Raw genomic sequence first — 26,709 nt, 5'->3', positions numbered from 1 at the left:
GTTATGTAGGCTGATTTATTCTCTATTTTTTAGATGCAATAAACACATCTATCCCCCTGTAACCTATCCACTTTAGCAGGCATTTACAGAACATCAGGTTCTGGTTACCCAATGGAAGGTGGACCTAGGTCTCTCTTGAATAACCAGAATGTCTGGTTGTCACAGGTCCTCTCATGGTCCTTAAATGGCTGTTTATGCCCTAAAGGACTGGGGGACTATTTTCACATAGGCCACTTTCTACTCCCATTCAGTGGAAAGATCTGATAGATGCTGCCTCTTCTTGCAGCAACCAATCCTTAGGTCTCTCAAGTTTACTTGCCATTGTGGGTGGACTGCAGAACAGGAGAAACTGGCAGAACAGGACCCACTGCAGGTCTTTCTGTTAGTTTTACAGGTAGAACCCAGAATTTATCCTGGAACTAGAAATCTATATATATTGTCTCGCCACTTCTGTCCCAATCTAACCTAGTGTAAAGTAAAACAATTACTTTTTTCATGAATTACAGTCACAGGACTGTATATTTATATGTAATTCATGAATTTTTTGAAGCACTGTCCTGTAATGTTTCTTTTTCCCACCAGCCAAAATAACTAAAGATGACTGCAACCATACTTCCACGTGAAATTTCAAACTAGAAGCAAAATTTGAAAGCTGATTTGAGAAAAGTTTTTGGGCCTATGAAATCCCACACAAATGAAATGGTGAGGCCTTGTAAATAATGTGAAATTAATTGATTAAAAATGTAGCATGAACCCCAGAACACAGTGAGCAATTTTATTGAATTTGCATGAGCCAGAATAATTCTAGCTCACTTTCCCATCACTGTGTTGCTTCTAGGGTGCTAACAAGAGTAAAAAGCATTACAATCTTAATTTTGTCAGTCAAATAAACAGCTGCAACTCTGAATATATATCTGAGTATCCGGTGCCATGATTAAACAATTACTTTTTTGACTATAGCAACCCTATAAACTTTATTTTGCTGTTGATATACTGAAGTAATTATATAAGTAATAGTTACAAAGCTGAAGACAAACATGGGTAACAATAATGTACTATATAAAACAGCTTTTCAGGGTAAGGTTTACATAACACTGTCTCTTTATTATATTTTTGTACAATGTCTAGCCCAGTGAGACCCTGGCCTGTAGGCGCTACCATAATACAAATAGTAATAGTAAACACTTACTTTCAGTGCTGTTCAACACACCTAATTACAGTTAGGTTCCAATGCTCTGTGACTGGGGACAAATGAGCAGAGCCTGTAACTAAGGCATTAGACTGAAGTTATCTTAAACATTCTATTCTGGAACCATATGGGTTTATTTTAAGATGACTGGTTGTTCTGCCCTACTATTCGGTAGCTCCATGGGATCAACTCCACCCCTTGTCTAAGTGGACACACCTCCCATCCAAGTCAGCAGGAAATGGGACCTCAATTGAACTAAGCCCATGTTGTTCATCCCTATCTGTCCTACAATGTCACAGGCCATGAATGTGATCCCCAGTGCAACTCACCTGAAGAAAATTGAATGTCTGTTCTCCATACAGTCTGTTGGCATTAGCCAGTTCATAAGAAGTGGTGGGTTTGTTGATTGCTGAGAAGATGTCATGAAACTGGGAATGAATCTCTCCAGGTATATCACACTGATCTCCAGGAACCTTCAAATAACACAAAGTTGTTGTAGTTTATTTCTGACTGAAGAAGCTGAGAGTAACAGAGGCACTGCTTTTTAAAAAAATAATTGTTCTCCTATGAAACCATTCAGATTCAATAACTTAACTAGCTTTGCCTTCTCTGACTTGTTCTTGTTTCTGATAGTCTGGAGATCTGTGGAGCAAAAGCTCTATTATAAGGGCTAAGTAATCCGTGGCTCTTTTGGGATGTTCCACTTGTTACTTATGGAGCACTATACATGCGAATTTGTGGAACAGTGAAAAATGTTCAGGTTAGTAGAGTTGCAAATGTTTTCTGTATGTCTGATTTATACATTCACATGTGCTCATGATCATGGTAGGAGCCCACTGAAATAGCAAGATGCAAACTGAACTGATCACTTGTGAATGCGGTTGCAATTATGGCATCCACAAATCAAGCATATAATTGTACAGCATTTTCAATAAAAAAAAATCCCAAACCTTACTCTTTGCTATCTTGTATACATTTTTATCCTTCCCCCTACTGTCATCTACCATCACAGCATTCCCCCTCACCCCATTTTTATGTTATAATTCTAATCTGCCAATTTTGAGTTTAGGTTCAAATTCTCCAGAGTTTGTCCAACTTCAACATTTGTTCTAAGATACCAGTTGGGGATGAAGAGGTAGTCTGCGACTGCTCTCTGAATTCTCATCACTTGTTGCTTCCAAAGATCTTCCTGTTCCTGGATTTTCATTTTCTCTAAGTTCAGTGAAGCGAAGAACCTGAGATAGAAATGTAAGATTGCAACAGTCATACGCTATATTGATTTACTTATGACAATATATAAAACTGAACTTGTCATGAGAAAATTCAGTTGTCTGTCTTACCTACTGTCCTTTCTATTGGAGATGGACATCATGATGTCAAAAGGCAGCTATTCTCAACTTTTATCACTGGATGCCCCAGTGCATCCATTGATATCAAAATCAGCAAGCCATTTGGTGAATACTACTAAATCACCAAAAGGGCGAGCTATATTTCTATGATTGTGGAACTCACTTCCTATTTCTGCCATAATATTCAGTTTTTACACTATGTTGAAATAGGGCAATAAATTAAGTAGTGTTCTGCAGGCATGTAGCAATCTGCAATAGTGGATCCTATCGCAGGATTAGGACTTGGATAAAAGTTTATTATTTAAAAACCTACATTTAAGGAGCAATCTCAAAATGAGTGGAAATGCTTTCAGAGTTTGCTAGGTTTAATTCCAAAAAATGCAGTGTTTGTTTGTCAAATGTAGAGTTAGCGTCCACACATATTAAGTGGACAGGAGTTTTACCAATGACTTCTGTGGCAATAGCATTGGAACTTGTTTTTTTTTTTTTTAAATTTCATTCCTCTCGTGTGCATATTCCTTTACAGTTGCTATCTGTATTTGGTCCCATGTCTAGCCTTCACAGCAAAATATCTGTCTGGAAGTTCTAATAATGACAGTTGTATTCAAAGACTGATAACACATGATTCTTGATTAGTACTAACTCCTGTGCAATCCAAGCTTTTTCCAATGAAAAATGTGACTCATACAGGCTCATGGGATCCAAAAAATAGGTTAATACTTTTGCTAAACTAGATATTCAAATTATATTTTTATAACTACGACCAAACTTGTGACACTTCAGCATTAGTAAATCTCAGTTCGTAGTAAGCAACTAAAAAGGACCCAGCATCTGAGATATACACATTTCTGAAATAACCATGTAGGCTACATCTCTCTCTTTTGATATAATGCACAAGACAGAAGTGACACCAGGCAGTATGAGTAAAATGAAGATGCGGGTCTGGAAATTGCAAATATTGAGGAAATATTTCTCTGGGTTTTATCTGAGATGATCTCTTCTGCTGGGGCTGAGCTATTGGCCAAGAGACTCAAACATCCCTCCAGGCCAAAATAGACCAATCTCAGCAGAGGGTAAGTGAAGCTGCAACATAGGCCATTGTCTCACAAACAATAACCTACCCAAGTACCATTATGCACAACTCATGTATGTAATGACACACATGTATGGAATGGTTGCAAGATCAGGGCTTGAGGGGGAAAATCTCTTGTTCTTGGGCTGAAAATGTTATTTCCAGTTCACAATTATGTTTTCAGCCTGCAGCTTCTGCCAGGCATCCTTTCAACTCCATAAAGTTCAATTCCATTCAATATAGAATTGCCTTTCAGACTGTTACTAGGGTAATTGCTGCTTGTGCAGGCTTTATTACCCATGGAAAAGGAAACTGCTCTTAGTTACAAGAAAAGAAAAGGCTTGAGGAGCTCAGGTAACACTGCACATGGGAATGCTCTGCCATTGTTGAACAAAAATGAAGGTATAAAACAAATGACTTATTGATGGGTACCTTTTGTATCTGGGTGGCAGTATTACCTCTGGCCCCAAGAAGGACCATGCCCAGGGCAGCTGAGATACTCAGAGGAGAATGGATGCTATTAGATGGATGCTCTTTGTTCAATACTTTGAAAAAGTCAAGGCAAAATTTGGTAGTTGCTTCACTGATGGAGCTCATTGTGAAAATGAAAAGCTGCAGAGGAAAAAAATAAACCAAATCAATAGAGTTCAACAGTCTCTTTTCTAAACATCTTACTGCATCAGAAGGTTTCAGTGGCTTTTTTGCTAGTTATACACTCGTGTCTAGCCTCAGAGTGGAAATGGGCATAAGTGCTGGGAAGACTGTGATACAGACTTTTAAAAAAAGAATTCCCATTAAGAAAACAGCCTCATCTCCAATTCTCCACTCAGGAAACTGAGACTATCCTTTTTCTTCCACTTCTGCGGCTAATGTACAATGCTACAATAAGTAAAATCTTCTACCAACACAGTTTCTTAGAGCAATGAAACACGCAGATGCATCTCCCCATCTGACTTCAGGGGAGTTACTCATGATTTACAGCAGTATGAGTTCAAAATCAGGCTTCCTGAGAGGAATTATTGGATGCTTCAATTTCTGTTTGTATGTGATCAGGACCACATTAGGCTGTCTTTTGCACCCAGATATAGCTAGAGGAACTTCGGAGGAGTTAACCCAGATATACACAGGAGTAAAGGAGAGCCCAATTTGACCCCTGATGTCTAGGTAACAACAACAGACAATGGGTAGAGAATGATCTGATTAATATGTGATAAGGTATCACTGAATCAGCTTGTTCTATTATAAAAGAAATATACACTATGTAAGTTGTGTGAACATCTATTTATTGCAATACATTTTCCAGTTGGGTTTGGCTGATAGGAACATTATACTCTAATCTGTCTCCATTAACTCTGAAAAGGGATACCCTGGATTTCTTCCTAGAGAGGTATTCCAAGACTTTCACAAATAGATAAAAAGACCCGGGTGAAGTTTTTCTGACATATAGTTTATCTGCTAAAAAATGTAACCTTGGTCAACCTGAAACTATTCACGAATCTGACACAAATTTACCAAAGAGTTTGGGCCAAAAAACCATTTCAGGTTGGATTTGTTAAGTGGCTGGTGCTGTGCTCCTAGGCCCCTCTTTATCTTTAGCCCAGTATATAGGCGGTGGCATAAATATCCTCCATATTTATAGCTGTAAAACAGTATCTCTTTTAGACAACTGCAATTTAGTTGTGGTTTCCTGATGACTTTGGTTTGCAGGAACCTATGAATTTCCCAGCTTAATGTTCTCCTCTGCTAATGATTTGCCAAATGGACTTACAACATTTTTCATTTCCTATAAACATGTTGTGCATCAATATGGAATTCAGTTCTAGCGTGAAAAAAAATCCTTAATTTGTCTTTATTCAAAACTTGTACTGTCTAAATTCCCATTGGAGTTGGTGAAAGTTTTGGCCAGATTAAGGACTAAGAAAATATTAGGTGTCAGATTCTGATATGTGGACTGAAATTGAGTAGTGCCTTCCTCTTATAGTAGTCCAATTTCAAAGACTCTTACGGATGTTGAATAGGACTTTCTCCTGGAGTAGTCCTGTTCATTTCAATGGGACTACTCAAGCAGTGAGTTGCTACTCACTGTCAGAATCTGATACCCTCAGGGATTTGGGGTAAAATCCTGGCTCAGTTGACAACAACCACACAACTCCAGTTGAATTCAGTAGGTCCAGGATTTTACCTTAGTCTCCAGCTTGTGTTGTTTTCTCTGTACAGAGGCAAACAAACTTTCCTCAGAAACTGGAAAATGTTTCTAGCTGACAATAATTCTAGACTCCCTTAGAATATCTGACCTATAGTCTCTGCTGTAAATTGTTCCTTATCCAAATACTTGTTTGACATGCAAATCATGCATGGTCTTTATTATTATTTAAAGATTGATTTCAATAGGACTTAGTCACCTAACCTGCTTAGGTGCTTTTGAAAATCCCAGTACACACCAATGTACATCTTTAATTGCCTAAATACCTTTGATCATCTGGTTCTCAGGCCTTGGCCTCTTAGGTTTCCCTGACTGTCAACATGGTTCTTTATGGAGTATCCAAACACATACTAAGTCATGGATTCTTTTGTCATAAGAAGTCAAACAAGAAGGTGGCAAACTAAAAATATCCTTTTTCTTCCCCCTCAGGTGAACAACAATTTAGTCCTTGGCCCACAAATTTTCTGTATTGTGCCATCTCAGAGAAAGAACTATGACCTGCAGAGATTTATCCTTATTTATCCAATTCAAGATTTTAAGGAACAAGATTGTCATCTACTCAAGAAAATTCTTCCTTTGATTCATCTTGCCCCATATCAGCATCTTTTCTCAAAACTCTGCAAGTTTATAGTACTTACACTCTGTTTTCTAAAAACAGAAATCTAAACTAAACTCACAATGAAAATGTTCAAGCCCTGTTTTACTACCTGACATGGATGTTATCATTTAATCTGCCCAGGGTTTTACTAATTCAGAATAAGTTTCAAAGAAAGCTAATTGTGTCTACACAAATATCTATATTACCTTAGAGTCCTGTGAGAGAGAAGAAATTACTTGTGTCCTCGGCCAAGTTCTGGGTCTGTTTGTTAGGCAATTGATATGTTTAGATATATAGAACAGTTGCACTTCCTTCCAGCCTACATCATCCACTCTTACAGGTCTATCTGTTTCACCACTTACGCTTACACCTCCTCCCCACCAATTTCCAGAACTTTCTGTTGTAATGGTTGCCTTGATTGTTGACATACCATATATTTGTATGGCAGTTAATAAGTTTAGAAATAAAATGAGAATGCACTTAGCTTTCCTTCTAGCCTATATTTTCCACCCCTAGTGCTCAATATGTTTCCCCACATAAGCCTTCTCTTCCTCCCAACCACTTTCCAGAAATTATTGTTGTAAAGTTTGACCTGATTATTGATCCATTGTATGTATTTTAAACAGAAATCTTAGAGATTTAGATGAATACAATGATCTTATAAGAGCTGGTATTTTAGACATAGGATAAGCAAAAATAACACCAAGTGGCCTACTGTAAGAATGGCTGGTGATGTTGTCCATTGCAACTCTCTTCTGTTTAAAATAAGTACAGTTAGTGTTTAACTTACACCAAACCACACAAATGTCTGTCTTTGTGCTGGATGGGTGTTCTGTGTGGCCTGATTCTCCATTGCATTATTCCAGTGTTAAACCAGTGTAACTCCATAGATATCAACTGAGGCGTATCAGTGTAAAACTGGAGTAATGCAGGGATCAATTAGGCCTTGTGACTCCACCATCCTAATTTAAAACCATTAGGACTATGGATACTGCCATGCCAGTTCAGACAAACAATCAAACTGAGCCTGGTATTCGGTCCTCAGCAGTGACCAATTCCAGATGTTTAAGTGGAGGATGTAAGACTCCCAAAATGGGCTCGTCTAAGAATGCATGGAATGAGCGCTAAAATATTCCCATGTAGGAAGCTTCTCTCTAATTCAAGGCAGCTGTGGGTGCTCTGTGTACTGAAGGATGAGGGCTAGTATCCCTTTTTAATTTAAAGGCTGGATTAAAGAACATCCTTTGATACACAAACTGATCTGCACTCACTGCACTGGATGCTGAAGTGTAGAAACATTTTTTTTAAATCAAAGGGTTTTTTGTTTGTTTATTTCATGCTGAGACCCACCATGAAAATTAATAGCTCATGTACAGCCAAGAGTTCCCTCTCTCCAAGATAGCAGAAAAGGAATTCTGAATTAAACAGGTACCTTCATTCTGCATAGGTTGGTCTTGTATTTTGAAAATCCAAGTCTGTTAGCTGTGTGAAGGAACCCTTTTCTTGAAAGTGTGTCTGTGCAGACATATACCATAAAAGCAACTTCTTTGGGGTTACATTTTAGCACACAGCTTTATCATGTTATATTCAACAGGACAGTATTTAAATGGAATGTGTTCATGCAGTCATAGTGGGTATAATAAAATAAATAAACCCTTATGTAACATTATTTCATGTTTGTTCTTTTCCCATCCAGGAAGGAGAACCAAGAAGAAAGGTGTGTGCTGCATCCCAGAAGCATGGACTTCCAAAGTGCTTGCAGGCAGGTGGGAATATTTTCAATATACCTGGAGGTTCACTAGTGTACCCAGTTTATTTAATCTCTCCCCTGAATTCAAGGAGTTAGGACGGGGTCAGCAACCTTTCAGCTGTGGTGTGCCGAGTCTTCATGTATACGCTCTAATTTAAGGCTTCGCGTGCCGGTAATACATTTTAATGTTTTTAGAAGGTCTAAGTCTATATAAGGTCTATATAACCAAACTACTGTTGTATGTAAAGTAAACAAGGTTTTCAAAATATTTCAGAAGCTTTATTTAAAATTAAATTAAAATGCAGATCTTATTAGTTTAGTGTGATCCTTGCCCTTGCTTTTCCTTGCTGAGTTTTCCAATGTCTGGTGGCATCTATTTAGATACTTTAAGCTGCAGACAGGCTTCTGAGTTATAAGTTGATAACCAGCTGGCAGGAGGTCAGTGGCTGGAACCCCAGATCGGCAGCTGAGGTGAGTGGAGCTGGCAGCTGGTAGGGCTGAGCAGTGCCGGAAGCCTGGACCCTGTCTGGCAGGGGGCCTGCACTGGAACTCCCACTGGAAGCAAGGTGAGTGGGGCTGCGGATGGGACCCTGTCTGGCAAGGGGCCAGCAGCCAGAAACCCAGAGCAGCTGCGGGCTGAGCGGCTCAGCCCGCCACCGCTCTGGGGTTTCCACCACCGGCTCCTGTCAGCTGGGGTCTTAACCCGCTGCTGGCCTGGGGTTTCGGCTGCCGGCTCCTGCCAGCTGGGGTCTCAGCCTGGGGTTCCTTCCCCCAGGCCAGCAGCGAGTACTGAGTGTGGCTGCGGCGGGGGGGGGACCCCGGCTGGCAAGGGGCCAGCAGCAGGAACCCCAGAGAGGCAGCAGGCTGAGCAGCTCCCTTATTTAAATATCACTTCCTTATTTCCTTTCTCCACACCAGTTATGATTTTATAGACCTCTATCATATCCCTCCTTAGTCATCCCTTTTCCAAGCTGAAGATTCCCAGTCTTACTAATCTCTCCTCATATGGAAATCATTCCATACTCCTATTCATTTTTGCTACCCTTTTCTGAACCTTTTCCAATTCCGATATATCTTTTTTGCAGTAGGGCAAGCACATCTGCACACAGTATTCAAGATGTGAGCGTACCATGGATTTATATAGAGGCAACATGATATTTTCTGTCTTATTATCTATCCCTTTCTTAATGATTCCCAACATTGTGTTCACTTTTTTGACTGCTGCTCCACACTGAGTGGATGTTTTCAGAGAACTATCCACAGTGACTCCAAGATCTCTTTCTTAAGTGGTAACAGCTAGTTTAGAACCCATTATTTTATATGTATAGTTGGGATGATGTTTTCCAATGTGCATTACTTTGCATTTATCAACATTGAATTTCATCTGCCATTTTGTTACCCAGTCACCCAGTTTTGAGAGGTCCTTTTGTAGCTCTTCATGGTCTGCCTGGGACTTAACTGTCTTGAGAGTTTTGTATCATCTGCAAATGTTGACATTCACTGTTTATCCCTTTTTCCAGAACACTTGCAAGCAGTCTGCAAACAAGAAAAAATGCCAGTAGAAATGTAAAGATTACAAAACATTTACATTCAAATGGTTTTATTGCATTGCTAGCCATGCCTATGTTAAGTCAATATAACTTATGAGACTGCGGATCAGATCCTCATCTGCACCTACTTGTGTACTCTTTGTATGCCTGCACAAGTAATTGTTTTATTCCTGAGATGTATTTCTCTATATCAAACTTATTCTTCTGCTTTGTGGTTGTACTAAGAAAAGGTGCAATTTGCAATCATTGGAAAAAGCAAGCAGTGCATTTTTATTGTGCATTTGAGGGTCGTAGCCAAATATTATCAAGTCCTCTAACCACATGACCAGAAGAGAAAAATTCTGAGTAATTTGCATTATTTGTTGTCCCCCAAGCTACAAAGACTGGCCAATAATACAGGAAAGTGAAGTAAAATTACCCAAGCCATTTAGACACTTGAGGTGATGTCTTTGTGGTATAGTGCTGCTGCTGCAAGATCCTGTTTAGCAACAGAAATCTGGTGGTTACGGGGAGCAGACTCTGCCAAAGAAGAGGATGGTCTAAGTTTTATTGTGCCTGATGAAGAAGAGGAAAGGGTGATCTGCTGCAAACTGAATAGCAGAAATGAGACTTTGTGCTGTCATAGAAGCCGCACTGGCAGCTGCAGCCTGAGTGCCTTTTTCACTGATCTCCACAAAGCACTCATGAAAAGTATTTGACAAAACCAGATCGTTTTTCTCAGACATCCCTTTGAAATCAGCTCACTTCTAACTGAAGGCATCTCGCACCCCCATGCTGCTCAAAGTAGATTTGAGGTCATAACTCTCTTCCATTTTGATCCTGGGCAGATACACATCCACTTCAGTTTTCTCCATCATTTCTGAGCTGGTCCATCTGGATAACGTCTCATACGACCAGTCTGTTTCTAGCTTCAGTTAATTAAAAAAGAGAGAATCAAACATTACACAGTGAAAATGAAACTTCCTTAACATTGACGTCCTTCATAATCCTAAATGGAGAAACTGTAGAGATGGTTTACAACTATCGTAAAGATCACTGAAAATCTTCTGGCTAGTTTACAAGTGTCTTCTCAACTGTAAAGTAGGGTGTTTTCTTACAGTAGGTTAGTGTAGTAACTGGAAGATTTCAGTGTTTGGATGATCATGATAATCCCTTCTGGCTTTAATCTGACGTCCTGCACATTGGCGGCTGCAGAATCATACCCACCTGCTCCTGCAATAGGCCCATAACCTCTGTCTGAGTTACTGAAATCCTCAAATCTTGTTTTAAAGAATTCAAGTTACAGAGAATCCACTGTTTACTCTTGTTCAAACTAGCAAGTGACACATGCCCCATGCTACAGAGAAAGGTGAACCCCCCCTGGGTCTCTGCCATGCTGACCTGGAGGAAAATTCCTTCCTGACCCCACATAGTGAATACTTTCAGTATTGAGTATTTGTAGTGTAATAGCAGCTGAGTCCTGTTGTACATGATAGTAACCATATTGTATGTCTTGAGTTTTTGGCATTCTAGCATATCTTGGAACTGATCCAGCAGAGCTTCTGTCCCAGCAGAACTCCAGTTAAAGTTAATGGGAGTCTTGTCTGAGTAAGGGCTGCAGGCTCATTACATTGGTGCTGGTGTCCTTACAGATTAGTGCTGGGGAAAACTTCAAAGATGTAGATAGTTTAGTATGAAGTTTTCCCATCTATCCTGGCTTTTTGTCAATGGTTCTAGTAGTCTCTGGTTCTGCTTGGGCTGAAAGTACTGCCTTTCTTGGAGGATTTGGGCTTCTGCGTCTAGGACTGGATGACAGCAAGAACTGAAAAAAAAAGTGTTGGGTCTATGAAAATCTTGTCAAAGGTCAAAAAAGGCTCAGGTTCTCTGAGTGTTAGACAATGTGTTGGTCTGTTCTTATTTTTTCCTGAGCCAGATCTTTTCACCTGTTCCTAATACAAGAATGTAGCATCACTTACCATAAGACAGCAGCCATTTAAACATCTAGGACATAAAAACAATTGAATTCCCTGTATTAATATGATTAATTTCTTTACCATTTCTAGGCCAGTGATGTCATCACTGATGTCATCTGGTAGCAGTATGAGTGTGCTGAGGTCATTATTGACATATGGGAGCTCAACAATATGCGTGTGTACTGTTTGTATGTAGGTCCAATTAAATTTCCCTCTCTGGAACATCATCTGCACTGGCTTAGTTGTATTCTGCAACAAGGCAAAGGAGGACAAATGACACTTTTAAAGGATCAGGTGAAAACAATATGGTTAAAAATGAAAGTTAAATTTTCTTGCCTGTGCTGCTTATAACTACTTAGGGTTGCTAAAAAGTGATACTTCATAGAACCAATTTATTTTTCACTATTTATACTGATATTTCAATGTTTCAGCTTTGACACTGAGGTTGTATCTACACAACAATTTAAGCCCAGGATCCATGTTAAGCTGGGACCTAGGGTTGAGCCCTGTTGGTTTCCTGTGTGCTTGTTTCGGCTCCCAGAAGTCCTCCGGATGTATCCCAGAGTTCCTGGCAGCTGAGGAGCAGGCAGCCAAGGCGGCCGCCAGAAGTGCCATTACTGCCTGGCTGAGCCAGTTCCCACTGCTCCAGCTACTCCTTGCTGCTGCATGGAGCTTGCCTGGAGGAGGGAGCAAAGCTGACAGGCAAGAACTGGCTCACAGTCACTGAGATGTTGAGGGTCATCCCTCGTCATCTGTGCTGAGCCAAGAGCTCTGCTGCTCCCCCTTCCTGCAGGGCAGTGCTTGGTCCCAATCTGCTCTCTGTCCCTTGCCCCTGGACCCCCCTGCATCTCCCTGGAGCTGCATCTGCAGGGGCGCAGTGAGCACTGTGAGGGTGATGAGTGGGAGTTGTCCCCAAAACTTTCCTGCAGCCCCCTGGGGATCCCTGATCCCTGCCTCCCGGGATACAGTCGGCGCCGGCATAAGGGAGCCCACAGGGTGCTGGAGCACACTGCACCCAGGCCATGGGGATGCACTTTGCTACTCCATAGCCGGCAGCAGCCAGGCTGGGATGTGTGTTTTTCTTCTGGTACCTTCATTTTATGTCAAACTTCAAAATTGGCCAAAAAATCCCAAAGAAACAAAAACACCTTCACTGAGCATCTTATTTTAAATATTAAGAATTGAAAAGTTTAATTTTAAATGGTTGACAGCCCTGGAGACTGACGTCCTAATTCTCCCAAGAACAGGTGGACATGGGCATTTTCCTGCCACTGTGACTTGGCCTAGAGCTGGAGAGCCCAATTTTCAGATTAAATGGTAGTTCAGTATAAAGTCTTCTCAAACTGCAGTCAGGGCCAGCTCTAGGATTTTTGTCACCCCAAGCAAAAAATTAGCCACCCCAAGCTCCAAGAGCGCAACTGGAATTGTGCTGCCCCAAGCACGTGCTTGCTTTGCTGGTCCTGACTGCAGTCATTCTACTGAGACAGCCACCAAAGGAGCTCATTATGCGGTTTATGTACCCCTGCATGTCTTGTGAGCACCTGAGTCCCATCAGTAGCACCCTCAGAGTGAGGAAACAGGGTGGGCAATAGGCTAGAGTGTCAACATTGCAGGGTAGGGGGTACTAGGAACCTTAGGATATGTTTACTTTGACTCTGGTCTGTGCACTGCACTCAGAACCGGCTCTAGGTTTTTTGCTGCCCCAAGCAAAAAAATTTTTGTCTGCTTCCACCCCCCGCCCACCAGTGCCCCCCCCCCCGCGCCATCCCAGCAGTGGGTTCTCTCTTCACTCCACCCACCCGCATCCCCTGCTGCCCCAGCACTGGGCTCCCCGCCACCAAAGTGACCTCCTCATTCACCACAGCAGTCCCCGTTTACACTTGCAGTGGGGATCAGTTTCTCCTATTTTTATTTCATTTTCCTATAAATCTCGCCCCCGTCCCCCGCAACCCCATCTTTAGTGCTCCAAATGCACAGGGAAGGCATAGGGACTAACCCTCAAACCTTGTACCCGGAAAGGGATGGGGATCCAGTAAAGAGGGTTCAGGCAGAGGAGCAGGTGTGGGGGTGCTTTGGGGCTCTACACTGGCAGAGAAGTGGGGTGTGATGTATTCATGGAGGAGGAGAGGGGGGTATCAGAAGGGTTGCGGGAGAAGAGGGGAGGTGCGGGAGGAGAGGGCTGGGGGAGGGTCCAAGGGGGTGAAGGGAGAGTACAAGGGGACGGGGCGTGACGAAGGAGCGATGGGGGGAGGTACAAGTGGAGGGAGTGCAAGGGCTGAGAGAGGCAGGCACTGTCAGCTGCTTCCACAGCCCCATGCAGGCAGAGAGGAGGGACACTGACCCCCCAGGTGCCCGAGCCACGGGGGTCCCCCGGCAGGGCAGTATCCCCGGCTGCGCCGCTCGGAGCTGGGCTCTGCCTTTCCACGCCCAGGGCAGGCAGCGTGGGCCTGCGGTGGGAGAGGTGCGCAGCGGGCTGGGTCCGGGGGCAGGAGGGGGCGGCGGCAGCTCCGTGGCAGCTCGGGCTGCCCAGCCACTCACCCTGTCAGCGCGCGAGCCAGGATCCGTGCCCCCTGCCCAGCCCGGTGGGGAGGAGACCGATTGGAGCAGGGGATCCAGGGAGATACTCTGACTCACCGCTACTCCAGCGGCAGCTCTGGCTCCATCTGATCTGCCGCCATCAGGGCTAGTTTGGGAACAGCTCTCCGCTCGCTCTGGCGTGCCTGGCTCAGTCCTTCCCTGGTTTATTCCCGATTGTGGAGGAGGGGGCGGCGGGCGTGGGAGTACTGGAGGGGGTGAATTGTGGGAAGCAGCAGAGGCTTAAGCAAAGTAAGCATCCATAGAATAAGAGGGAAAGTTCTCTCATAAAAGAGTAACTGGTTAAAATGACAGGAAACAAAGGGTAGGAATAAATGGTCAGTTTTCACAGGGAAGAGAGGTAAATAGAGGGGTCACCTGAGGATCTGTACTAAGACCAACGTTGTTCAGCAAATTCATAAATGATCTGGGGGAAAAAAGGGTAAACAGTGAGGTGGCAAAGTTTGCAGATGATACAAAATTACTAAATATAATTAAGTTCAAAGCTGACTGCAAAGAATTACAAAATTGGGTGACTGGGCGATGAAATGGCCGATGAAATTCATTGTTGATAAGTGCAAAGTAATGCACATCAGAAAACAAATCCCAAGTGTACATACAAAATTTCTAAATTAGCTGTTACCACTCATGAAAGGGATCTTGGTATCATTGTGGATAGTTCTCTGAAAACATCTGCTCAGTGCATAGAGGCGGTAAAAAAAGCTAACAATATTAGGAACCATTAGGAAATGGATAGAGAATAAGACAGACAATATAATAATGCCAGAAATAATAATGCCACAGAGAAGACCAACAAAAATGCTTAAGCGTATGGAACAGCTTCTATAAGAGAAGAGATTAAAAAGGCAGGGACAGTTCATCTTAGAAAAGAGATAACTGAGGGGGGATATAATAGAGGCCCTTAAAATCATGAATAGTGTGGAAAAAGTGAATAAGGAAATGTTATTTTCCCCTTTACCTAACACAAGAACCAGGGATTACCCAATAAAATTAATAGGCAGCAGGTATAAAACAAATATAAGGAAGTACTTCTTTATACAGCCCGCAATCAACCTGTGGAACTTGTTGCCAGGAGATACTGTGAAGGCTGAAAATATAACTGGGTTCAAAAGAGAATTGGATAAGTTCATGGAGGATGATAGGTCCATTAATGGCTATTAGCCAAGATTGTGAGAGACATGAGCCCATGCTCTGGGTTTCCCTAAGCCTATGACTCCCAGAAGCTGGGACTGGATGACAGGGGATGGATCACTCGATAAATTCTGTTGATTCTTTCTGAAGCATCTGGCACTGGCCACTGTCAGAAGACAGGATCCTGGGTTAGATGGATCATTGCTCTGATCCAGGGTGGCTATTCTTATCTTCATATAGTCTTAACTCTCATCGGTAATAAGCACCTTGCAAAACTGTGCCCAAAATTACTGAGTCTCTGTTTAACTTACTTTAAATAACTCAGTTCACCTCATGTTGTGATAATTTTACCTGCTTCATGTGCAACAATACAAACAGTTTTCAAACTAACATTATCAGCCAATATTGGAATCACTAGTTCTACACATTTGGGGCAAACTTTCAAAGTGATACATGGGAATTTTTGGTTATGTGACTTTCATAAATGCTAATAGGCATCATATAGCTAACTCTCCATGCATTTTACAGAACTGTACTATCACTATCTCTGTGCATGTGCTTTGTTTTTTAATAATCTCTCTAGATAACTTTATATTTCAGCTCTCTCTTGCTCACAAAGTGTCTATGGTGTGTCCACTGTCTGGACACACAGTCCATAAAAATTACTTGAGTAACTGTACAGGATATTACATGCAACTGTCACCAGTGGAGCTATGTGCAATATATATTAGAAGTTCTGAATCACTTAACCTAGAAATCACAGCTAAATAACCAGAATATTTCTTCCTTCTTTCAAGGCCAATCTGGAGAACTCAAGCAACATCCATGCAAGGTTTCAGGCACTTAGCTCTGAAATTAAGCAACTAACTAAAAATTACCTGCTTAAAAGTGTCAACCAGTTATACAGAAAGAAATCATCACCTTTCAATAAAGTAAGTGAAGCAGTTCATCTATTTGTGTAATGGGTATAGAACTCATCTTTATGATTGGTCTATGACAACAAAACATACAAGACATAAATGCAAATATTTTAATTACATCTGCAAAATAGTTTATTATCCCTTAAGATTTATTTCCTACTGACTCTTTGTAGACACAGGTCTGTCGCATCTTACGTGCATTTAACATGCGCGATTTCAGCTTTACGCAGTTGGCAAAAACAAAAAAAAGAGAAAAATAACAATTTAAACACTGTACTGTAGTCAATTCTGTAGTGCAGGCAATTCCACCTGCCATTCAACTCAATGTAATTTTGTCTATACGTGGTTTTTGCTTTACGCGCTAACCGCGGAATGGAACCCCCGCGTAAGATGAGATAGACCTGTACTCAGATCAAGATTACAGGTACAGTATTATTTTTATTTGCCTTTGCAGACTGGACTATATCTAAGCATGAACAATCATAGATGAGTAAATGATTGATAACAAATACAACTAAAAACATTTTGCTTCTCTGAAGACAGAGCTTTATGCTCCTAGTAAACTGTATCATAACGTGAACTCTCTTTTCTATTTGGCAGTAGTTGGCACAGATATATTGCTAAATTATATGTAAGACTTGTCTCTCTCCTGCCTTGAAGGAATACTTACATTTGATCAACAAATATTACCACACAGAGCCATGAGCTGTTTATTTCATGGCAGCAGCAGCAGAAGTCAGAAGAGAGATCAGTTCTAGTGTTGAATGCCAGACTGAAGGTGATCTCAGGACTGTTCTTTTACCATTCACAGGGAGTCATCATGTATTGTCCCACCCTAAATTGTTTATGAGGGGAGAGAAAAAATGATGATTCATTCTGTTACATTCTGCATTTGAACTGAAACATAAAATGCTGCTGCCTCACTACCCCAGTTGGAGGCAGGCAGATAACCGCATTTGAAAGTTATAACACTACTCACACCACAGGGGAAACACTGGTGACTACTGCTTTCCATTTGCACAAATATTTAAGATAACAATTTAACCTATATGTGTTTGAAAGCAATAAGATACCACAGTATTGGGCCTCATACAAATACTTACATAGCAAAATGTGTTTCATTTTGATGGGATTCCATGCAGTATGTTCGGGGGTTCATTTTCTGTTATAAATAGTGTCATGAAACAGTCGGACAGAAATGGTACATTCTGCCTAAATTCCTCAGAGGGGTTTGTAGGCCTTTTCTCCTCCAAAACTAGAAAAGGGTAAAGATGTTTCAGCACAAGCCTGAGGTTCTGCAGCTAGTGTGATAAACTCTGAGGCCTGGCCTACACTACAGCATTAGGTGGATGGAAGCTGCCCTAAGTCGACCTGTTAATATATGCGTCTACACCACTGGGTCCTTTATGCCAACCTCAGTCGCCTTTAATGTTGACTTCAGTCTTCTTTCTCTGTCCATGGGAGGAATGTAGATTGAGACTGTCAATCAGGGTTATTACTAGCGAGAGGCAGCCCAAGTAGATCAAAATCACTGAAGGGTACCACAAAGTCCAACCCAATATGTTTGAGGATATTTCATCTCTTAAGACAGGAAGCTGCTCTACAAGTATGGTATCAAATAGTGCATTTTTCTTAAATATATTCTCCAAAACTTGAATCTGGTATTTACTCCAGGCATAAAAGCTGCACAATGATATTACTGTCTCACTATTTCCTAAAGTTAAAATTCACGTGCTATTGCCTGTCAACTCTGTTGGTTCACTCACCAAGTTGGTGCTAGTCAATGCCCTCTATTTCAAAGGAAATGGGGCAAAGAAATTTAAGGCTGGATTTACAAAAGAACAACCTTTCAGAATGAAGTATGTGACTAGGCCATGAAATGTCATATATGCTAGTGGGCTAGAACAGAAAGAAAAGCTGGAGAGAGACCTCAATCCCTCCATTTTCAAAAGCCTGCCAGTCTCTAAATCCTCAAGGTGTCAGGGTTGTTTTAATTAAATCACAAGCACATTAATTAAATCACATTAACTCTGCAATTCAAACACTGCACTCAGTGCAACCAACAGAGGAACTTAAATTAGATAAGTAAGGATAAATATCTGCAGGTGATAGTTCTGGCTGTGAGATGGTACAACACCGCAAATAAATGGGCCAAGCACTAAATTGTTCTTCCCCTGAGGCGGAACAATGAGGTTTTTTATATTGTCACTCTCTTGTTAGTCTTCCCATAACAAAAGAATTCATTTGTTTAGGTGCTCCATAATGAATCCTGTTGACAACCACAGAACCTGAAGAGTCCAAGGCCTGAGGGCCAGACTATCAAAGATATTTAGGCACCTAAAGATGCAGAGAGGTGCATACCTAAGCAGGATAGATGCTCGGAGTGTAGAATGTAGGCTAGTAGGAAAGTGAACTGCTATCTGATTTTATTTCTAAACTTTATTGCCAAACAAATACACAGTATGTCAACAATCTAGGCAAACTTCACAATAGAAAATTCTGGAAACTGGTGGGGAGGAGGGGTAAACATAGGTGGTGAAATCTATTGGACGGTAAGAGTGGAGGATGTAGGCCACAAGGAAGCACAGCTGTTTTATATTTCTAAATATACTTATTGCCTAAAAAACAGACCCAAAACCCAACCGATGAGGCAAATAATTTCTTGTCTCTCACAAGAATCTGAGGTAATGTAAATATTTGTATTAAACATACTTAGGTTTCTCTGAAACTTCTTCTGAAGTAGTTAAACCCTGCCCTACAGGGCAGTTAAATGATAACATCCATATCATGCAGTAAAATAAGGACTACACATTTTCATCATAAATTTAGTATAGATTTCAGTTTTTAGAAAACAGAGTACAAGTTGCAGGGTTTAAGAAAAGATGCTGAAACGGGACAAGATTAATCAATCTATGTTTTGACCATAAGTTTATCTGATCATTACCATTTGATGGCTCTGTGATTACACCTTTATATGCCCATTCGGTGTATTATGCAACTAAACTGCATTGTCTTTTTAATATAGGTTGTAAACCCTTGGGGGCAACACTGTGCCTTTATATATTGTACAGCATCTAGCACACCAATGATGCCCAATAATAAATGGAGTAGAATAATAAATGGCTGAAGCCATCATGAATTTCACATGGTCTGACTATAGGACTAAATTAATTTTCATCTGATTCGTAAAGATGATCTGTTATTAAGCCAGCTGTGTGGTTCTGACCTGGGTCTCAGTTACATTCAAATCCTCATTAAAAATCATAGATATAGTGTCCTTAGCAGGCTAAGTAGCAAACATATTTGATGACTAATTATAATAAATTGAAGGTTTTGACAATTAGGTCACTGGAAATCAATTTGTGTGTACATTTGTCTTAGATAGCAGTCTTCAAATATATTTACTATCTTTACAAACTCTGCTTGCAGGTGCTTCATTTTAAGAAAAGTACAGGAACCGGAGGAGGCTGTTTGAAGGTGACAAGAACTTCTCGTGGGAGGCCAAAGAAAAGGAAGATGGTATTCTTTAGAACCAAAATATCAGAGAAACAAATCCGCTGTTCTTCTGGGAATAGGAAAGTTCAACAGCGGCACTAGTTTGAATCGTGCTATTAGTTGGTTGTTTTCAGCCTACATCTATATTGCTCCCCGCCTTCCAAAAATTGTAGTTAATAACCAGTTAAGGTTGCTTAACTGCAAAACACACTCACTCAAACCTTCAAAGGCAGGAAAGGCACCTTGATTCACACTCCTGAACAAGAACGCACCATGCCACTGACTCTGCACCTCCCCAGGGAACTCCCTTCCACCTCACACATGTACAGATGGACAACACACACACACAATTCCTCTAACTCACATTGTAATGCAAAACCTGAACTCTGACCTCAGAGACTGGATAGCTACAGACATATCCTACAGGCATGTGTGCAATTGTGAAGGGTATGATGTGTTGACATAAAGAGGGAAAGCATGATGTGGAAGTTAAGGTGGGAGTGGGGTATGTGACAATATATTGAGTATAGGGAAGTATTTGGAAGGTGCTTGTGGGAAGGTAGGAGAATGGCCAGGTGTATGTGGTGCTGGAGAGATGGGGTGGGATGGTGGTGACATTACCCCTATTTTCCCACCAAACCAGCAGATGCATTCTGATAATCTTGGTTCATTAGACCGGAGGGGGGAACTGCCTGAAGTGTTCTGCTCCTCAGACAGCTCTAAGGACAAGCCCCTTTCCTCTCAGCATTTTGGGAGTGGGGCAGGGATAGGGGTGGATGCTCTCCCTGAAGATATCTCAAAAGTTCCTGTGCCGGCATTTCCTGTAGATGAACCAGCTGTAGTTCCTCAGCAGGGAATCTCTGGCTGCTAAACTAAGGATGGCTTGTTAGACAAGGTCTGCTGCTTTTTAAGAGAAACAGAAGCCTCTATCTCTTACCTTCTAAGTCCCTTAACTTTTTCCCCTTTTATAATACCTCAGTAATGGCACCCTTTTGCTGCTTCTAGTGCTAACGGAAAGCTACCCCTCATCCCCAGCATAGGTTTGCTGCACGAGAGCTGTGTGACCCTGTGTTGAATATCACAGTCTTCAAGGCTCAGGAGTAGAGCTCAAAACTTCATGGTGTCAGAGTTGTTTTAATTAAATCATAAACATTCCCCTGCCATATCTGCAATTCAAACCCTGCACTCAGTGCAACCAACAGAGGAACTGAAAATCTGTTCCTTACATTCTTAAATTAGATAAGTAAGGATATATATCTGCAGGTGATAGTTCTGGCTGTGAGATGGTACAACACCGCAAATAAGTGGGCCAAGCACTAAATTGTTCTTCCCCTGAGGCGGAACAACAAGATTTGTATATTGTCACTCTCTTGTTAGTCTTCCCATAACAAAAGAATTCATTTGTTTAGGTGCTCCATAATGAACTCTGTTGACAACCACAGAACCTGAAGAGTCCAAGGCCTGAGGGCCAGACTATCAAAGATATTTAGGCACCTAAAGATGCAGAGAGGTGCATACCTAAGCAGGATAGATGCTTGGGGTGTAGAACGTATGCTAGAAGGAAAGTGAACTGCAATCTGATTTTATTTCTAAACTTTATTGCCAAACAAATACACACTATGTCAACAATCTAGGCAAACTTCACAACAGAAAATTCTGGAAACTGGTGGGGAGGAGGGGTAAACATAGGTGGTGAAATCTATTGGACGGTAAGAGTGGAGGATGTAGGCCAGAAGGAAGTACAGCTGTTTTATATTTCTAAATATATTTATTGCCTAAAAAACAGACCCAGAACCCAGCCGACGAGGCAAGTAATTTCTTGTCTCTCACAAGAATCTGAGGTAATGTAAATATTTGTGAAACTTTTCTGCCAGGCTGAGTTGATAGCAGCAAGGATTCAGTACATATGGATCCCCTCCCAACAATGTAACACAAAACCAGCTCGAGCCCCCACCCAGTGACCTGGGAAAATCTTATACACACCCCTGGGCGCCTCAAAGAGGCAATACTTCCCCTCTTGCAAGCACAGAGTCTCAGTGTAGCTGAAGATGTTTAATAACATGAGGTAAACGACATCAGAATGAAATTGAGACAACACCACAACTAGAGTTCATAGACCAAACCATGAGCAAAGACCCACCCCAGCAAATTGGGCCGTGTCCTTTCCCTTTGGTTCTTGTGTCTAGCAACCCAAAAATCACCCAAAGTCCCACACCCCAAAAGTCTCTTGAGTCCAGCAACCCAAGAATCACCCAAAGTCCAAAAGTCCCACAACCCAAAAGTTTCTGTCCTGGGTCAGTGCAGCCCCAGAGTTCAAAAGTTTATCTGCAGAGTTTTACCCTCCCCGCGCCCCCCAGTCTGGGTGGAAAGGGCGGGGCACACGGGGTGTTAAGGGGACCTTACGTGAGCCGAGGCTGACTCCCCTGCCTCTCCGTGGGGTTCTGCTTCCGCCTTCACCACGAACTGCTCCGCTCTACCAGGCGCTCTGCTCCACTCCGCTCCTCCAGCCGTCCCCACAAACTGCTCATCTCTGCTCCGCTCCACTTGCTGTTCCGTGGGCCGCTCCAACCATCCCACAAACTCTCCGCTCCACCAGCCACTCCGCTCCACCAGCCGTCCCATGAGCCACTCCAACTGTCCCACAAACTGCTCCGCTCACATTTTCATCATAAGTTTAGTATAGATTTCAGTTTTTAGAAAACAGAGTACAAGTTGCAGGGTTTAAGAAAAGATGCTGAAATGGGACAAAATTAATCAATCTATGTTTTGACCATAAGTTTATCTGATCATTACCATTTGATGGCCCTGTGATTACACCTTCATATGGCCATTCGATATATTATGCAACTAAACTGCATTGTCTTTTTAATAGAGGTTGTAAACCCTTGGGGGCAACACTGTGCCTTTATATATTGTACAGTATTTAGCACATCAATGATGCCCAATAATAAACGGAGTAGAATAATAAATGGCTGAAGCCATCATGAATTTCACATGGTCTGACTATATGACTAACTTAATTTTCATCTGATTCGTAATGATGATCTGTTATTAAGCCAGCTGTGTGGTTCTGACCTGGGTCTCAGTTACATTCAAATCCTCATTGAAAATCATAGATATAGTGTCCTTAGCAGGCTAAGTAGCAAACATCTTTGATGACTAATTATAGTAAATTGAAGGTTTTGACAATTAGGTCATTAGAAATCAATTTGTGTGTACATTTGTCTTAGATAGCTGTCTTCAAATATATTTACTATCTTTACAAACTCTGCTTGCAGGTGCTTCATTTTAAGAAAAGTACAGGAACCGGAGGAGGCTGTTTGAAGGTGACAAGAACTTCTCATGGGTGGTCAAAGAAAAGGAAGATGGTATTCTTTAGAACCAAAATATCAGAGAAACAAATCCGCTGTTCTTCTGGGAATAGGAAAGTTCAACAGCGGCACTAGTTTGAATCGTGCTATTAGTTGGTTGTTTTCAGCCTACATCTATATTGCTCCCCGCCTTCCAAAAATTGTAGTTAATAACCAATTAAGGTTGCTAAGTGCAAAACACAGTCACTCAAACCTTCAAAGGCAGGAAAGGCACCTTGATTCACACTCCTGAACAAGAACACACCATGCCACTGACTCTGCACCTCCCCAGGGAACTCCCTTCCACCTCATAAATGTACAGATGGACAACACACACACACACAGTTCCTCTAACTCACATTGTAATGCAAAACCTGAACTCAGGCCTCAGGGACTGGATAGCTACAGACATATCCTACAGTTGTGCAGTTGTGAAGGGTATGATGTGTTGAGATAAAGAGGAAAAGCATGATGTGGAAGTTAAGGTGGGAGTGGGGTATATGACAATATATTGAGTATAAGGAAGTATTTGGAAGGTGCTTGTGGGAAGGTAGGAGAATGGCCAGCTGCATGTGGTGCTGGAGAGTTGGGGTGGGGTGTTGGTGACCATACCCCTATTACCTCACCAAACCAGCAGATGCATTCTGATAAATCTGCCTTGGTTCATTAGACCAGAGTGGGGAGTTGCGTGAAGCATTCTGCTCCTCGGACAGCTCTAAGGACAAGCCCCTTTCCTCTCAGCATTTTGGGGGTGGGTCAGGGATAGGGGTGGATGTTCTCCCTGAAGATATCTCAAAAGTTCTTGTGCCAGCATTTCCTGTATGTGAACCAGCTATCATTCCTCAGCAGGGAATCCCTGGCTGCTGAACTAAGGATGGCTTTTTAGACAAGGTCTGCTGCTTTTTAAGAGAAACAGAAGCCTCTCTCTCTCACCTTCTAAGTCCCCTAACTTGCTCTTCTTATATAATACCTCAGTAATGACACCAAATCCCTCAGAACATGAAATCTCCCTTGCATGCACATGTAGATGGTCTATTAACATTAACAGGAGCTCTATTTGTACATAAGCAGGGAACATTTCCATGTACATTTAAATAGAAAAAACAAGGAACTGCTTTACGGACCCAATCCTGCATGTAAGGTCACCTCCCATTTAGATAAACGGGAGTGTACGTCACTTAGAACCTTGTAGGACTAAACCCTTTTTGCATGTAGCACATCCTATAATGATGGCAATATCCGTGGGTGGTAGCACTGTATATGTTTCATGCCTTCATGATGAGCTTTATTCATTTACTCATGATTTCCTTTTTGCTTTTTAATTGTCTAACTGCATCTCTTTCTTAACTCACGGTAGCTAGAGAGGGAATTGACCTATGAGAAATTATCCAAGTGGACCAGCCCAGAAATAATGAAAATGTCTGAAGTGGAATTGTTTCTGCTCAGGATCAAGCTGGAAGAGAGCTATAACCTCAAGTCCACTTGGAGCAGTATGGGGATGTGAGATGTCTTCAGTCAGAGCCAAGCTGACTTCACAGTGATGTCTGAGAATAATGATCTGTTTTTGTCACAAGTTTTTCACGAGTCCTTTATTGAGGTCAATGAAGAGGGCACTGAGGCTACAGCTACCAGTGCAGTGCAGTAATGTAGTAGTGAGAGCATCTGTTAATTCTATAAGGTTTAAGGCAGATCACCCTTTCCTCGTCTTCATCAGGCACAACAAAACCAACAGCATCCTCTTCTTAGGCAGATTCTGCTCCTCCTAGAATGTATTACTCTCTGCTACCAAATAACATCATTTGTTCACCATGCAACTGGCAAATACAAATTGAAGCCTGAAATTCAAAGCGTAGATCTGGTGTGTGCTTTTAGTTAGAGCTCTGCGCATAAGCTGCCTCCGTCAGGAGTAGCCTCAGAAGTAATTGTGCCTCAGGGACAACACTGAGGCACAATTTCTCCTGTGCTCCTCTGCTGCACTGAGGGGACAATAATCTACTGCAGCCCCTTACAGAGTGCAGCATACTACCCACTGCACTGAGCCTGCTCTCCTGGCTAGTGTTATGGGGGCCAGAGTCATGGCTCAGTAGCCTCTGTCCCTCCCCACTTATTTCTTCATAGGACAGGAGAATGCACCTCAGTGTTCAGACCATGACCTTATCCCCATGCCTGCAGACAAGATGTGGGCAGGTCTAAATTAGTTTTGCAGAATGATTTGAGGGAGTGGGGCTCTTAATCTCTCCTACTGTTGTCCATGGCCACCTTAGACCAAGTCATAGAATCATAGGACTGGAAGGGACTTCAAGAGGTCATCTAGTCCAGTCCCCTGCACTCATGGCAGGACTAAGTATTATGTAGACCATTCTTGAAGTCACAGTAAAGTGCTTAATCATTAGCTCTCTTATTCACAGGTGTTGCAGATCTGTATGCAAAGGGTAATTGAAAACACAGTAAGTCCTGTTTGCAAATCCCAGGCACAACAAGCCCAGTTAATGATAGAGAATCCATATTAGCTCTGAATTTCATAATATTGGCCTTGAAATGTATTTTTATAAAGTTTTTCCCACCCAATATATATATTTTCTTTTGTTCTTTCAGAGTGTTAAAATAGAAATTTAACCCCATCACTTACTGTCCACAGCATTCCATTTGGAACCATGCCATTGTGTCTAAATGACAGATGCTGGACCATTTAAGAGTCAGTCTATTGGATATACATTGTACATTCATAAGCACTAAAAGAGTTAATAAATCAATAATAACACTGCTCATAGAAGCAGAGGAAAATTGACATTTGGCCAAATCCTTCTCCCACTGACTTCACTGTGAGTGTGATCCAGCTGACTGAAATGTTATCCCATAGACTGTAATGAGTTTGTTAGAGATCTTACTGTCTGATATGTAATAAACTTGGAAGTGTACAAAAACGTTAACTATCTTTCATAAAATCCAAGCCAAAAGCATGTGAAATTCAATCCTCACCAGAAGCTCTCTAAAGTAAACATTTATATTTAGTGAGACCATCCTACCTCCCTAAGAGCCCATTTCAGTTTTTACTGATGTCGGAGGAAGGACTCTGGATGAGGCATTAAACATTCTACCGATGCTCTCTGACAGTGTTGGCACAGAGTCAGTGAACTGGCCTAGCCTCCCCAGCCAGTGAACTTGTCATCTCATACTAATGTTTGTTCCTGTGCCCGATTGTTTGTAAATTAGATTGTCTAACAGGTCTGATGAGCACAACTGATATGAAAACTTTCACCAGCATGCCTCCCGTCTGACTATAATGCTTATAGACATACGATGAAACCTGCAGCATTCAAACAACATTCATGTGTTGTTAATGTAATTACTAGCTGTAATTTGAACCCATTCCTAGATACCTGTATCACCAATAAAGTAGAAAAATAGGCTTTCATTTCAAGAATACATTTCAGCAAAGATATTCCTGTTATTTACACAAATTCCAATGCTTTTAGCTGATATTTTACTCCATAACTCTAGTGTATGACTTGCACTTAAAGCAATTAAAAAAACATGCTGATACTATGTTTCTAC

At 41.7% G+C, this 26,709-nt stretch overlaps 2 protein-coding genes across 5 annotated transcripts in view; one reads left to right on the top strand and one right to left on the bottom strand.

Annotated features, from left to right (window-relative positions):
• Positions 1-26,709, bottom strand: part of LOC120397082 (serpin B3-like) — a 151,312-nt gene that overhangs the window by 5,300 nt on the left and 119,303 nt on the right. The window contains exons 1-4 of one of the 2 annotated variants that reach the window (XM_039522551.1): positions 6,618-6,721; positions 4,043-4,222; positions 2,308-2,424; positions 1,519-1,662 (exon numbers count right to left, since the gene is read on the bottom strand). In XM_039522551.1, coding sequence (XP_039378485.1) covers positions 1,519-1,662; positions 2,308-2,424; positions 4,043-4,207 — 426 coding nt within the window. In that variant the 5' untranslated portion in view covers positions 4,208-4,222; positions 6,618-6,721. Of the gene's footprint in view, positions 1-1,518; positions 1,663-2,307; positions 2,425-4,042; positions 4,223-6,617; positions 6,722-26,709 lie in introns of those variants that run through there. The other variant, XM_039522550.1, reaches the window with a different exon arrangement.
• Positions 1,498-24,989, top strand: LOC120397086 (serpin B12-like). 3 transcript variants are annotated; one of them, XM_039522561.1, is made up of 5 exons: positions 1,498-1,637; positions 1,823-1,949; positions 8,108-8,177; positions 19,739-19,828; positions 24,512-24,989. In XM_039522561.1, the coding sequence occupies exons 2-5, from the start codon at positions 1,942-1,944 to the stop codon at positions 24,656-24,658; spliced, it is 315 nt and encodes a 104-aa protein (XP_039378495.1). In that variant the 5' UTR covers positions 1,498-1,637; positions 1,823-1,941; the 3' UTR covers positions 24,659-24,989. The 3 variants fall into 3 exon arrangements, 2 of the variants coding, with proteins under 2 accessions (XP_039378495.1, XP_039378494.1); XR_005593666.1 differs by lacking the exon at positions 1,823-1,949 and having other exon boundaries at positions 1,517-1,637; positions 24,516-24,989; XM_039522560.1 differs by lacking the exon at positions 1,823-1,949 and having other exon boundaries at positions 1,517-1,637.

Source organism: Mauremys reevesii, linkage group 2 (genome assembly GCF_016161935.1).
Source record: "Mauremys reevesii isolate NIE-2019 linkage group 2, ASM1616193v1, whole genome shotgun sequence".
NCBI lineage: Eukaryota > Metazoa > Chordata > Testudines > Geoemydidae > Mauremys > Mauremys reevesii.
Note: the sequence above shows the minus strand (reverse complement) of the source record. Positions and strands in the feature narration are given on the sequence as shown.

Coding starts and splice junctions, on each gene's coding strand:
- LOC120397086 (XM_039522560.1), top strand. CDS start 1,612: ATGAAACTGGGAATGAATCTCTCCAG. Junction 1,638..8,107: donor CTGGGAATGAATCTCTCCAG/GTATATCACACT, acceptor TTTCCCATCCAG/GAAGGAGAACCAAGAAGAAA. Junction 19,829..24,511: donor GGCCAAAGAAAAGGAAGATG/GTATTCTTTAGA, acceptor AACTCACGGTAG/CTAGAGAGGGAATTGACCTA.